The sequence below is a fragment of the Danio rerio genome, chromosome 23 (assembly GCF_049306965.1).
Source record: "Danio rerio strain Tuebingen ecotype United States chromosome 23, GRCz12tu, whole genome shotgun sequence".
NCBI lineage: Eukaryota > Metazoa > Chordata > Actinopteri > Cypriniformes > Danionidae > Danio > Danio rerio.
The window spans coordinates 11,656,351-11,671,655 of record NC_133198.1 but is presented as its reverse complement, the minus strand read 5'-3'; the positions used below and the strand labels follow the sequence as shown (position 1 = coordinate 11,671,655).

Genomic DNA, 15,305 nt, shown 5'->3' with positions numbered 1-15,305 from the left:
GAATTATATTATTTTACACGCACACACATTGAAAAAAAAAATCCCATATTACTTTTGGTAAAAACATGCACTCATTTTCCAAATCAATTAATATATATATATATATATATATATATATATATATATATATATATATATATATATATATATATATATATATATATATATATATACAATAAAAATAGGGCCTAGGATTCCTTTACAAATATTGAGAATATGCTCTACTCTAAAACATAAAATTACTTACAAAAAGCTAACACATATTTATAACTCATAAACAAGTCAAATAAATTGTTAATGGTTGTAATTTACAGTAGGCAATTTATTAAGAAAATAAGAAAAATTCTACTTGACAATGATAATAATAATAATAATAATTATTATATTATTATACATGCTTTTAAATAATAGGTCACCTATAGCTTTTGTCATGAGCCACGGCTGCATTCAAAATGGCATAAATGTTTTCAGTGTACTACAAAAGGAGTACAGTTGTCAATATGAAGATTGTACTGTAAAAATATTTTGAAAGCAAATTACACTTAAGAGACATCAATCAAATGTTTTTTTTTTAATCATTCCAAGTTTATATGTTGGAACGTTTGAAAAAAAAATAGGGCATAGGGGGATAACTGGAAATAGAACACAACTAGGAACTACGCTTCTAGCTACAGTTCGAGAGGTGTAGTTGCAAGTTTGCAACGCAGTTTGCAAATGTTTGTTGGAACGTTTGGGAAATGCCAAATCAACAAACTATGTTTGTCACGACGCAACTTGCAACCTTAGTTGGCTAACGATGGTTTTCGGAAACGCACCTTAGATTAGCGATTGATTAATGAATTAACATGACAAATACATGTACATTTGCTTTGTTAAAAATAGTAGTAGTAACTCAACAGTAATGATAACTTTGTTCCTGTTTGTAAACAAATAAAACTTATGAATTGAGAAAATAAATAAATGCAGGTGTTCATGCCAAGAAAACAGTAACACTTTCACAGCATCATGGTTATAATAATGTGTAGCCAACATATGTTTGCCTAGATGGCCACTATTTGTTATGGAGGCTTTGTAGTTCTCCATATGCACCAGAAACTTTATCAACACTTGAAAAAGTGTCTTGCAATACTGGTGTCGCTCGCTCCAGTAGGTGACACTTTCTCTCTCTCTCTCTCTCTCTAGATTCACCAGACTTCATCTTCTAAGCACCCCATACTTCTCAGAAAACATTGTACAATTCTGTGTGCTCCACACAGGTGAGTGGGCTTGATAAACCACATGTGGTTTTCACTCTTCTTTTCATATGCTCAGAGGGGGGAGGAAAATAAGAGAGAGAGGGATGTCACAGCTTTTATATGCTGCTACTCTCTGATTTGAAGTGCTGTTTTAATTCTCACTTGTAAGTCACTTTGGATAAAAGCATCTTCTAAATGAATAAAAGGTAAATGTTGTGCTTTAAGTGTTTTGACCTGGAACCAGTGCAATGCTTTGAAATTGTATGACTATGTATGTAAACTATGCTTCGAACCTCTCGCAATACACCTTACCAAGCTACAAGGTCATGCCCTGTGTCATGCATTTTTAAACCTTTGAATCGAAATACAAAGCAGTCGTGGTTGTAGAAAGAAATAATAATCACATGGTTATGGTTAAAAATATGTTCCTGTAAATTGATGATTCTCATTTTTTCTTCTATATGATTAAAAGCCTTCAAAGTCTCACCCCTAGTTCTGTATATTGTGGCCAAGAGAGGTTAACACATTGCAATTAAGAAAAAACACATTGCAATTTTAAAAAACGCCCCAAGTAAAAGTTGTTCCACAGACTGACAGCGTGTTGCAAATTCTCACAATGCAAACAAATAAAAATACACTGTATTCTCACAATGTAAATAAATAAAAGTAGTACTTTTCTCACAATGCATGCAAATGTAACGAGGAGACTGACACGGAGGGATCCATTATGCAGTATTTATTAATCACACTCTTACTCAACACACAATATGCACAAAGGTGCAAACACACATCAACAGTAGTAGTAATGGTCTTAAGGCTGGCGGCAGACACAGTGATTTGTAATGTAATGTAATGTAATGTGTATTTATATAGCGCATTTATTGTGTATGGCCATACACCCAAAGCGCTTTACAATCATGAGGGGGGTCTCTCCACACCACCACCAGTGTGCAGCATCCACTTGGATGATGCGACGGCTGCCACAGGACAACGGCGCCAGTGCGCTCACCACACACCAGCTATTGGTGGAGTGGAGAGACAGTGATCGAGCCAATTCAGTGGAAGGGGATGATTGGGAGGCCATGATCGTATGGGCCGATAGAGGGACTTTGGCCAGGACACCGGGGTTACACCCCTGCTCTTTCACGAGAAGTGCCATAGGATTTTAATGACCACAGAGAGTCAGGACCTCGGTTTAACGTCTCATCCGAAAGACGGCGCCCACTGACAGTGTAGTGTCCCCTTCACTTTTACTGGGGCATTAGGACTCATACAGACCACAGGTTGAGCGCCCCCTGCTGGCCTCACTAACACCACTTCCAACAGCAACCTAGTGTTCCCTAGTGGTCTCCCATCCAGGTACTGACCAGGCTCAGCCCTGCTTAGCTTCAGTGAGTAACCGGTCTTGGGCTGCAGGGTGACATGGCTGTGACATGGCTGTTTACCAGGCATGGGTCAAAGGCAGGCAGAGTGATTCAGAGTCCGTGTATCAGGCTTGGGTCGAGGGCAGGCAGCGAGTATCAGAGTCCGTGTATCAAGCTTGGGTCGTGGGCAGGCAGAAGGTAAAGCAGAGTCAGAAACGGGCTGGATTGTACACAGGAGATCAGGCAGGATATAACACTCAGTAATGCTGGCCGGTGCTGAACAAGACTTCACACTGACTGAGTGTTTGAGTGCGGCTTATAAAGAGTACGAGGGTCATTATCTGGAATGTGCTTCAGGTGTGCACGATCAGTGTAAGTGGATGATGTAATGCTAGAAGTCCGGAGATGGCGGCCTCTGCTGGCCAGCGAGGGGAATGACTGGGACCGAGGCGGTGACAGCAAATAACATGGAACACAATGTTTCGAGGGAACCCCAAAACTTGACAGACCTGGGGGGTATTCCAGAAAGCAGGTTATGTGACATACCCGGGTAAGTTTGAGAGTAAGTAAGTGGATAACCTCAGCTTTCGGTTCCAAAAACGGAGGTAACTTTGTGGGTATGTATGTAACCATAGCAACTCACTCTCTGAAGATAACCTGCTCGGTAGCAGGTTATGTTCCAGTGTAAGTTTGTGTCAGAAGGTAAGCGAGCATGGCGTGCCCTTTTGATGAGGATCCTGTGGACGTAGAAGCTCAAATTATACGAGGTTTTTTTTCGCCGGGAGAGAGTTATAAGACCACGTATTGATGTGTTTTCATACCCTAATGATTATTTGAAGGAGCGTTATCGTTTTTCAAAAGAGTCGTTAGTTTATTTAACACGTCTTTTAAAACCGCATATTGCGAACGTCACAAACCGTGGTTCTGCTCTTAGCACAGAAAGCATTCTGTCCATAGCACTAAGGTTTTTTGCGTCTGGCCATTTTTTGTATAATGTAGGTGATGCAGAGCATGTGGGAAAGGCAACTGTTTGTAGAGCCGTTCGTACGGTATGTCTGGCCCTTAAACACCTCTTACCCACATTTGTACAGTTCCCTGGCCACAAACCTCTGCGTGTTATTAAGAACGAATTCCACAGAGTGGCAGGTTTGTTCTTTGAAGGAAAATCTATTACGCATATTTAATATGCAGTCTTATTAGTTATATCTATACATGTTTTCTTTATGCACACTCAATACTTCCATAACTTTGTTTCAGGGTTACCAAATGTAATTGGGTGTGTTGATGGCACCCACATTCCTATTAAAGCCCCTTCAATAAATGAGGGGGACTATGTTAATAGGAAATCTACTCATAGTATCAATGTGCAGGTAACAATTTCCGTGTGTCCTTAATTTTTTTGCCTTGTTAAAACCATTGAATTGTAATATTGCTTTTTTTCCCACCAACTAGGTAATATGTGAAGCAACCCAAATAATTACAAACGTCGAGGCAAAATGGCCAGGATCTGTGCATGATGCCAGAATTTTCCGCGAGTCATCATTATGCCAGGCATTTCAGCAGGGTATATTTTGCTTGATATAATGAATTATTTTGTTTTATTTATTTTTTTTTTTACTATATTTGTATTATACACTTTAATCATTACAGGACAGTACAATGGTTACTTGCTGGGGGACAGAGGATACCCTTGTCTGCCCTATTTAATGACACCCTACCCTGAACCTGAGCCTGGACCACAGACACGGTTAAACCTGGCTCACAGCCGAACAAGAGCTAAGGTGGAGATGACCATAGGGATTCTCAAATCTCGGTTTCAGTGTCTGCGTGGGCTCCGGGTCAGTCCAGAGAGGGCATGTGACATCATAGTGGCTTGTGTTGTGCTTCACAACATTGCCACTATAAGAGGAGAGAGCCTCCCTCCTTGTATTGAGGGAGATGGCCCAGAGGAACACCTAGACATTTTAGAGGCCAACAGAGACGGAAGACTTGAGAGACAGGATCTGTCAAAATTTTTTTTATTAATTTTTTTTGCACTGGTTTGCCAGACAGTTCATTTCTTTAATTCCTGAAAAACAATAAATGTACAATTCAGTAAGATTTTTTTTATATATATTACTTTATACACACACAAACTTAACATGCAACAGATTAATATTCACAGTTCTCACCTTAAGGCGATGCTCCAGTAATTGAATTTCAAGTGCTGCTTTTTTTATAAGTGGCCTTTTCTCTTCCATTTGAAGCTGTATAAGGTCCATCTCCATGTCACTTTTACTTATTTGTTTCTGAAGATGGACCTTATACAGCTCTTTTGCTGGCAACTAGGAATTGGAAAATGTATAATAAATGAGATTGTTTGGTCAGACAATAAAATTAAAATATGGACAACTGGCCACAAGTTCTTACACTGCTTAGATTATGCGTTGAGGTTGAAGGACCCTCATCTGTGGGCAAATCCCCAGGTATGTACTGTCAAATGACAATGACAATGAGTTTGTTACTCTGATGCAAAGGCGGCCATGCATTATAATGGTCTGCATTATACCTCAGTGGGCCTAGGAGCATTGTCCACTTCTGTCACAGCAGATGTGGTCTCTTCATCATCATCTTGATCATCCTACAAGAGAAATATGCAAGTTTACATCATCTGACAAAAAATAAATAAATAAATAAAAAATAATAAAAAAGCAACTAAAGGTCCCTAACAACAAATTACTTACAACTGTGACGGACCGTGTTCTTTCTGGAGGGTCCAATAACACAATATGTCCATCAGTATCTATATGAACACACAACCATTAAAATTATGTATATTATCAAATAAAACCAATACTACATGAAAGAGTAGCATGTCACAATAATACAACCAAGATCACAGTAGTCTATACATCATATGCAGTTAAATAAATAAAAGCTTGTATAAATTAAACATGTTCAAAAAGCCTTTAAGTGACAGAAATAGTCAAGTGAAAAAATGAAAACAAATCATAGAGGTAAACTTACATTTCACCATTTTTTCACCATCACTTGTTGTACATGATGAACTGCCCCCTTGAATGCCAGCAACCACTGGTCGTCCTTTATTAAGGGACAGAGCCAGCTCCTCACATGGGGTAAGGGGAGGTGGTGGTGGACCCCCGCCAGTTAGACGGGCTTCAGCCTTCTTTCTATTAGCTACATGACAGAAAGAGTACTAAATAGTGTTTAATTAATAGTTCAGTAATTGTGTAATGAAATATTACCTTTTTGCAGAATGTTTTTGTGTTTCATTTTAACTTGGCTCAGAGTTCTTCTGGCTCCAGAAGGATTGCACCTTATTAAATAAATAAATTAAATATATATATATATATATATATATATATATATATATATATATATATATATATATATATATATATATATATATATATATATATATATATATAAATAAATAAATAAATAAATAAATATATATATATATATATATATATATATATATATATATATATATATATATATAATGTACATGTAGACATCACATTTAATTATGTTGCATTATAAGAAAACAGGAAACAATAACACATTTGTAATTTTATACACTCACGCATTTACTCTGTCCGTTATTTTTTGCCAAGCCAACTCTCTATCTTTAGCAGATGCAGCTGTATTGCTCCTTTTTAATATTACTGGCTTAAATTCCTCGTACGCATACATTAAAACCTCCAACTCCGCCTCTGTAAAATACGCCGCTCTCTTTTTTTTCGCTTTGACTTTCCATGGTGACTCATGAAATCAGCGATCCATTGAGAATGTCTTTATGTATGCTCTGTGCACGCGCATTAACTCTAGGTAACCAATTGAGGGTTGATTAAACTAACTCTTCTCAGGTGTTTTGGAACCGACATACTCATGGTATGCCGGTTTGGGGTAAATGAACCCAGAAGTTATGATTTACCAAATGGTAAGTTAACCCAGCTATCTGGAATACCCCCCTGGCTGGAATATGTTTATTGTCTTGTGACTATTGCTCAGTGCTTTCTGTTGTGTTTTAAACTATTTTCATGTGTTGTGAGAATTTGCAGCACAAACTCTTAATTTGTTTGCATAGTGAGAATTTTGAACATGTATGCTGTCAAACTGATCTTTTCTTGATTTGCTGATGATTTTGTAAACACACGTGCTTTCTTAAATTCCAATGTGTAAGGTCTCTCTGTAGTTTTGGGTTCATTTGCTATCTGCCCTGACCATTGCCTGATCTTTGGTTGATCATTTTGCTTTGCCTCAGATACTGTGTGTTGATCTTTGACCATGTCTGTTTTGTCTATGATCAATTTTATTAAAGCTGCATTTGGATCTCCAACCCCATTGTCACATCTAATAATAGATATATTTAATTTTTGTAGGGAAATTATATATATATATATATATATATATATATATATATATATATATATATATATATATATATATATATATATATATATAATTTTTTTTTTTTTTTTTTTCATCCTAAATTTGTGGGGCTTTATTTTTTTGTGGTATTTTTGCTTCAAGCTATTATAATTTCTGACCTTGGTGGACACAGAAGTGTTAATGCTGCTTCATCAATGGACTCTGGCTCTAATTGAAGTGGTAAAACTGACACCATTGTATACAATCACTGAAAGTATTAATAATACAGATGCAGAAATGGATGTTTTGTTTGTGACAGGTACTGCAAGCAGTAGACCAGTCAGACCATCTGACCAATGAGAGAAGAGTAGGAGCATAGAAATTACTAGAAACAAAGTAAATGTTTGAGGCTCTTTGAGAAATGAGATGATGTGAATAGTGCTATTAATATATGCATGCAATAAGTTTGAAATATTTGAAGCATTAAAAAAATAACACAACATGGCGTTTTTTATTTTTTTTATTTTATTTTTTTTATTTATTTATGTCCTGTTGTGGGTGATATGGGTTCAACTGGTGGAAGAGTGTTGTTTTAATGGAATTTGGTGCAGTACATCGAAAGGAAGGGAAAAACCTCAAATAAAATAGCCATACTTTAAAATGTTTAGTTTAAGCAAATTTGATGAATGCAATTATTCGTGTTGATGAATCTGAAGGGAGTTGGTCACTGGAAAAGCTGTACTGCGTGTGTTGCCTATGTGCTCCATAAGCAACAAGAAAAACACCTAACAACACCGATCGACTGTGTTTGTATCCCACAAAGTTGGTTAGAATTTAATGTTTAGAGATGGTATGACCAAAGTCCCTTTAAGAAATCTATAGGTTTTGGTGTGACACAGTACATACCTATGTGTGCCTTTGATGTGCCTCTTGATGCTTCTTACATTCTTGTCGTGGCACAAAAATTTATATGCTGATTCAGCCTGGTACATGCCTGTTACATGGCACCAGGTTTTGGTACCCAACCTTACTTGTGAGAGACTGTTCTCACTCTCAGGTCAAATCATTTAAAAGAAAAGGACCACATTGTCCGCTGATAATGTCAACAGACTGGTCTGTCTTCGCAATTAGCTAAATGTAAAGGAGGACTAAACAATTTTTTTTTTTTTTTTTTATAATTAATGTGCTTAACCCTCAGCAATACAACTTTTCAATGAGTACAATTGTTTGTAATAGTTTCTTTATTATTATAAATTTCCAAATTTCATATGTGCAATGCTTGTATTTTGCATATTCTTTTCAGTCCATCTAGATTCCAACTTGGAAATAATTTTTGTTTTTTTATTGGCATTGATTGTTTTGATATTTAAATGGCACTTACATGCCAGTGTTTTTATTTCTGTAGTAAATATGGGTTTTAAGCCAACAGTTTGAAGATCTTGATGGCCTATTGTAAGTATGTTTTTTACATGACGAAATCTGTGTTACAAGTTAAACAAAATTTCTAAAAAACAATCGCATCTCAAACTTACATTATTTACTTTTTTATATTTGAATAGCCAACATTACAACATTTAAATGCAAAAAAAAAACAAAAAAAAAACATTTTTTATCGATTGACAGCACAAGATGTGATGTGTATAACAAAACATGTGTTTTGACCTTTAATGCATGTAAACATTTCATAGAATTAGACAAAGCCAGGCTTCATAAAAGCATAACAGGACCAGTGTCAGCTAAACTTACAATGCAACTTTTAAAACGTTCATTCTAAAATCGCCCTAATAAGCTCTGGAGTTTTTTTTTGTGTGTGTGTCTTTTGCATATAGCCTCCAGGGTTACGTCATGTCGAGATCTACTGATCTTCACCAACATGCGAACCAGTGAAGAAAAAAAGCCCAGCATGCTACTCTGCAGAGCTCTGAGAACAAACACACATACAAATCAGCTCGACTCAAACCGAGACCACGGGGACACATGAATCACGGGCAAACGGCGCCCTGCCTAGTGTTTTCTCCTTGCCTATGGCAATATTTGTGTGACTGAGTAAAAGTCTTATTTGTAGATCCATTATAACTTTATATAGCTGGCACATCCAATCCTACAGCTCTTTTTGGGAATTATAGCCATAATAAGAGTGGGTGTTGGCTTTTCCCTCTGTGTAATCAAAGGCAACTGACCTGTGTGGCGTACAGTCCATAATGGGCTCTCTGGATAACTGGAGCAGATTACAGCGTGCCTTTTTAAACCCTACCTGTGATGTAGTCATTTGCTCGGTATGATGGGATGCTCTGAAAGGAGCTAAATAAGCATTGAGCAGCAGATACGCCACATTAGCTTTATAAATTGAAGGGGGGTAATGATAAACTGAGCTGAGGGCGTCTGATGGACAGTGATGGCTCCCCCGAGTGAAGGCTCTGCTGAATTTTTGTTGGCGTCTATGGCAGTGATTGAGGGTGTATCGGGCCCTTTGTTGTTAGAAGATCTCATGGTGCATTGAGAGAATGGGAGCAGGGCTAAGCATTGATAGCACTTAAGTAGCTTATCGCATCTGCGGAGCATTTTAGCTGATGCACAGTGAAAGAGGGCCTCGAGAGCAAACACTTATCTCACGCTCCAGTGAAATATTGTCGTAGCTTTCTCTACTCAAGGGCTTTCTTACAATAGATCACCCCGGTGCCCTCTTTTTACAGCATTTGTAGTATTGACTCGCTCTAATTTAATACGAGCCTTGTCGTAGAAATGTAAAACAAATATTACTTTCATTCACAAGAGCCAATCTGCCTTTATTGGGTCCTAATTAATTAAAGCAGAACATTGTGAGATGAACATGGAAATGTGTATGTTATAGAGCTAATTATTCTTATTAAAGGGAACAATTTTCTCAAAGCAAACAAGTGTGATATTTGTACTTTTTATTATTATTATTATTATGGAATATTGCCAACATAGGCTCATTTTGAAAACGTATCCCTATATACACTTCTAGAGAACACAAATTATGTAGTCGGAGGAACATATGGCTGCATTTCGTGCTTTAAACGAATGCTTCGGTTGGTCAGACAGTTAGTTGACAGCGCCCTCTGGTGGATTTACACCAAAAACAGCTGATGCAAATGGTACTCTCAAGAATAATTTGAGATCTCAAAAAGCATACGCAACAGCCCCTGGCAGATTCGTGAAAGCAAAACTGCAAAACTGCAAAAAAAAAAAAAAAAAAAAAAAAGTTCCTGGAACATTTGGTGCTCTCCAGAAATGTATAAAGGGGTACTTGATCAGAATGAGCCTGGGTTGAATATTGCAGTTTATTTTAAATGATGTATTAATGCGCATTATTTTATAGTGTATGCCCTTGAACAGTCTTTGAATTGATCTTTGGTCTTTAAAAAAAAAAAACAATGTTTAATGGCATGAAGGCAGGACTCAAACCTGTCACTCACATACGATAAACCAGGGATTCTCAACCGGTGAGATGTGGCCCACTTGTGGACCTTGGCGTTCCTGCAGGAGGGCTGCGAGGTAGCTTAAAATTAATTCTCAATATTATACTATAATTTTCGGATTGTATTATTAATATACTATATTAAAATGATCAAAGTGATGAATGATCTTTATCGTGTTGTATCATGTGATGGATTACTACAAACTCAGTGCAAAAATGGGCTCAATGGTGTTTCTGCCATTGAACTTGCATATGAGCTTCAGACTGATTCTGGTCGAGCTGTTCACTGTTCCTGTTAGTGATCTCCCATATATTATCCAGCCTTAAACTCAACCACCATCAGATTGACAGGTTTCAAAAGGTTTAGGGTGTTTTACTGTATTTTATTTACTTTTTAAATATTGAATAAGGATTTAAATAAGCATTTCATGCAAACATTTTTGAGAAAATGTCAGACAGGTGGGCCTTCAAAAATTATTTAAGAAATGGGCCCTGAAGTGAAAAAGGTTGAACCCCTGACCTAAACTTAGCTAAACTAACATAATATAAAATGAAGCATTCTACTGTTGTTAGCAAACATTAACAAATTTTAATGAACACTGTAATTAATGTTTTGGTCATTGTTTTGTTCTTTGTTAGGTAATATTAGTTAATATGGTAACACAATAACTAATTTGTAACATTATAAGACGTTTATATTTGGTTAATTTTTAGGTTGGAAATTTTCTAATCCCCATAGACAAAAGAAAAAAAAAGTAGTGACTGCAGCTTGAAGGAAAATACTGAAATAAATGTACCAAATGTTGTGACACTGACAACAGGGGTGCGAATCCAAATGCAGATTTAATAGCGAGGTCATGTAAGCGATGGTCAGCACAGGGGCAAACTAAGTATAAGGGCAATCCAAAGTCGGAGTCAAAATAGCAGGCAAATGGTCAGCAGGCAGGCAGCAGACAGAAAAACACAGATAAACAAGGCAAGGATCAAAACTCGGCAAAAGCAAAGGAAACAAGAAAAAAGAAACAAGTTGTAATGGTACTTAAACAGATAACAAGACTTAGCCACATTGTGTGTGTTTGTGCCTTTCTTATAGTCCAATGACCCGTTCCCACTGAGTGGTACGGTACAGTACGGTTCAGTACGCTTTTATGGCTGTTTCCACTTTCAAAAGACGTACCGTACCATTTTTTGGCACCTTTTCTAAGGGTACCAAACACGAGAAAGTGTACCAAAAGGTGGAGCTACAGTATATGCGCAGCTGAACACTGATTGATTACAGAGATACCTCATGAACTTGTGGAGCAAGCCAGATTGAAAACAAAGGAACTGCTATGTTTTAAATACACAGCCAAGACATTCTTTGTACTATATGCACATAATTATGAGCGATGGATGGTTTAGAATCCCTGGTTTAGGGTATGTGAGTGACAGGTTTGAGTCCTTCCATGCCATTAAACATTTAAAATTGTTTTTTTTTAAACCAACTCAAAGACTATTCAAGGGCATACACTATAAAATAATTAGGATTAATACATCGTTTAAAATAAACTAATATTCAACCGAGATCTGCAGTTGTAATCAAATCATGTTGCTAGAAAAGTTAGCAATAAACATTTATACACAAGTATTTATATGTGTAAAGCACCTGTTTTGTGAGAAGTGCTTCTCATATGATGTGTAAACGACCTGTGCAGCTTTACAGTAGACATTTATTCCAGCGAGAATGACATTGACTGAAATTTTGTCATACACCACGCCCACCAAAAGGGTACCCTTGGTAGTGGAAAAGGAAGCCGACCCATACCGTACTGTACCAGTCAGTGAAAACGAGCCACAAGTAATCAGTCTGAGCAGCTTCAGCTGTGATTGTTTGCAATCATTGGTGACTTGGAGCAGGTGTGTGTGTGTGTTGCATGACTGAATATGTAGTCCATAACATGGCGGATTTGTAGTTCATGCAAATATAAGTGTTTACCAGCGATCTCTGGTTGTTAGATCACTGGTGATTGTGACACCAATACTGTAGTAAAAAATGAACTTAAGAGAAAGTAAAAGTACACCTATTTTATTCCTGAAAAAAAAAATAGTCTGTTACAGAAGTTTGAGTAATTGTAAATTGTTACTTCACACCACTGATTTTAGTTTTTAGACACTTCCCTACTGAAAAAAACAGCTTAAACCAGCCTAGACCTTAGCTGGTCAACCAGGCTGGTTTTAGAGGGGTTTTGGCCATTTCCAGACTGGTTTCCAGCCATTTCCAGACTGGTCTTAGCTGGCCAGGCTGGAAGATGACCAGCTAAAACCAGCTTGACCAGCCTAGCCAAGCTGGGAGCCCAGGCAAAATCAGTTATGTCTAGTTTAAACCAGGCTGGTCAAGCTGGTTTTAGCTGGATTTAGCTGGTCATTTTCCAGCCTGAAAAGCTAAGACCAGGCTAGAAATGGCTGGAAACCAGCATGGAAATGGCCAAAACCTCTCTAAAACCAGGCTGGTAAGCTAGATTTTTCAGCAGGGTTCCTTGCTAATTTCACATCATAAACCTGGTGTTTTTAAATTTAGATATTCACCTGCCGTTTGATTCCTATTTTTATTCCTTAAGCTAAAAAAAAAAAAAAAATTAAAAAGTTTTAAATGATAAACTTGCAACACTTTATAACCAGGCGTCATTTTTAGGATATGTTTATACGTCTTAGCATGCAAGTTAATAACTTTTATGGTTTACCCAAACAACTAGTTTAAAATGTGCTTTTATGGCCTTTTTAAAGACCAGAAGCCATTACAATTGCATGTCCTGCGTTTACGCTGAACTGTGCATTTCAGAGTGATATAAAACAGCCTTAGTCCACAGCTTGTGTCCATGAACATCAGTCTTATTTGTATTAAAGTGCAGCTCACTCTCATTTACTTTGACTCTAAGGAGCTGTGACTCAACCTCGACGGACATCAGACTCAGACTTACTGTGGAAGTGGAAATGGCACTTGCGGGGCTTTGTGCAGTAATGGTGTTTATACGGCAGTATGCTGTGCTAGCTTCATATATTTGTGTCTTCCTTAGTGTCTGTTCATTTCATTGGCCAGCTTAATGCTATAGTGCGTGCATTCATGCTCTGTTAATAATGTGGACATTACTGCTGATAAATGTGCTATGCTTTTGCAGTAGCAAAGGATGATGAATTGTGAAAGGATTTTCGCAGAATAGTGAGTACAAAAACTTAACAATGTTTATGCTGAGCTACTTGTATTGGTTTTGTCATTCCATCTATAATAATAATAATAATAATAATAATAATAATAATAACAATAATAATAATAATGATCGCCTCACAGCAAGAAGTTTGCTGGTTCAAGCCCCTGCTGTGTGAGTTGGTATTTCTGTGTAAAGTTTGCATGTTCTCCCCGTGTTAATGTGGGTTTCCTTAGGGTTCTCCGGTTTCCCCCACAGTCCAAATACATACGGTATAGGTAAATTGAATTAACTAAATTGGCTATAGTGTATATGTGTGAATTCAGGAGAGTATGGGTAATTCCCAGTGCTGGGTTGTGGAAGGGTATTCGCTGTGTAAGGGTGCTTTTACACCTGCCTTATCTAGTTCGATTGAATTGAAGTTCGTTTCCCATTTTGGTACGGTTCGTTTGGGCAGGTGAGAATGCAGCAATCGTACTCGAGTGAGCACCAAAAGCTGACCAAATAAGCGTACCGAGACCTGCTTGAAGAGTTGGTCTCAGTACGCTTTCAAACGAACCCTGGAGCGGTCCGTTTGTGGTGAGAATATGATCCGTACTAAAACAGGTCCATCCGCAAAAAGTTCTGGGCGTTTTGGACTAATTCAGCTGCCGTCGGCCGATGCGCTGTGCATTATGGTATATGGAGGATATATATTTGTTGACAGTGCTTTACCAACAGAGAGAGAGAGGGAAAAACATTACCTCATGGATCGTTGGTAATATTTGCGCAAGATGACTATGTCGCAGTTTAGCTAAATTAATTCACGCCTCCTCCTGAAGTGACATGCGATGCATTAAACACTGTTTTCCAGCCGCGGCCGCGCTTTATTTTCATAATGTATAGTTTGTCTAAAGTAGGGATACAATCAGTCAGCGCAGTTGTCCCTCCAGAGTAAAAACGACATTTTGTGTCTGCCGGTTTTGTTTACCTGCGGGAGTTCATTGGCATTTTCCCGCATGGGAATTCTGACCAATCAATAAGCAGTTCAGGAAATATGTTCAACAACATCTGGCCAATGAGAGATGTGGATTTTGTCAGATGACTGCATTTTGGTTCGTTTCAACTCGTTCGGACCAAAGCCAGCAGTGTGGTGTGAAAACGACCCAAAGACGGCAGAAGATGCAACAATGTATCATGTATTACCCTTTGTCCGGACCAAATAAAAGTGAACTACAGATGTGAAAGCACCCTAAAACATATGCAGGAAAAGTTGAGAGTTAATTCCACTGTGGTGACCCCTGATCATCAAAGAGACTAAGCCAAAAATAAAATAAATGATAATAATAACAATATTAGTGGGTGGCATGGTGGCAGAGTGGGAAGTGCTGTCACCTTAAAGCAAAAAGGTCACTGGTTGGAGCTCCAGCTGGGTCAATTGGCTTTTCTGTGTGGAGTTGGCATGCTCTCCCCATGTTCACGTGGGTTTTCTCTGGCTGCTCCTGTTTACCCCACAGTCCAAAGACATGCGCAAAAGGTGAATTGCATAAGCTAAATTGTTCATAGTGTATGTGGGTATGTTCTGGTCCTCCAGGTTGGGGGGTTAGTAAAAATAACTAACTAACAAAATAAGTAGCTAACTGATTAACTAACCCCCAGTACTCTTCCTAGAGCTGGCCGGCCATCTAAACTGAGTCATCGGGGGAGAAGGGCCTTAGGGCCTACTCAC

At 37.9% G+C, this 15,305-nt stretch overlaps 1 protein-coding gene and 1 long non-coding RNA gene across 2 annotated transcripts; one reads left to right on the top strand and one right to left on the bottom strand.

The window, feature by feature from the left end:
* Nucleotides 1-3,236: 3,236 nt before the first annotated feature.
* LOC137489095 (uncharacterized) lies at nucleotides 3,237-4,990 on the top strand. The gene is made up of 4 exons (XR_012398423.1): nucleotides 3,237-3,745; nucleotides 3,857-3,969; nucleotides 4,052-4,163; nucleotides 4,250-4,990. It is a non-coding gene; the product is annotated as an uncharacterized lncRNA (long non-coding RNA).
* On the bottom strand, nucleotides 4,604-5,911 carry LOC110438488 (uncharacterized). Its single transcript, XM_021471008.2, has 7 exons — nucleotides 5,845-5,911; nucleotides 5,606-5,776; nucleotides 5,323-5,381; nucleotides 5,148-5,219; nucleotides 5,009-5,071; nucleotides 4,771-4,923; nucleotides 4,604-4,667 (listed from the first exon to the last, which is right to left on the bottom strand). Exons 1-7 carry the CDS (start codon nucleotides 5,870-5,872, stop codon nucleotides 4,653-4,655), a joined length of 561 nt encoding a protein of 186 aa, XP_021326683.2. The 5' UTR covers nucleotides 5,873-5,911; the 3' UTR covers nucleotides 4,604-4,652.
* Between the last annotated feature and the right edge of the window lie 9,394 nt (nucleotides 5,912-15,305).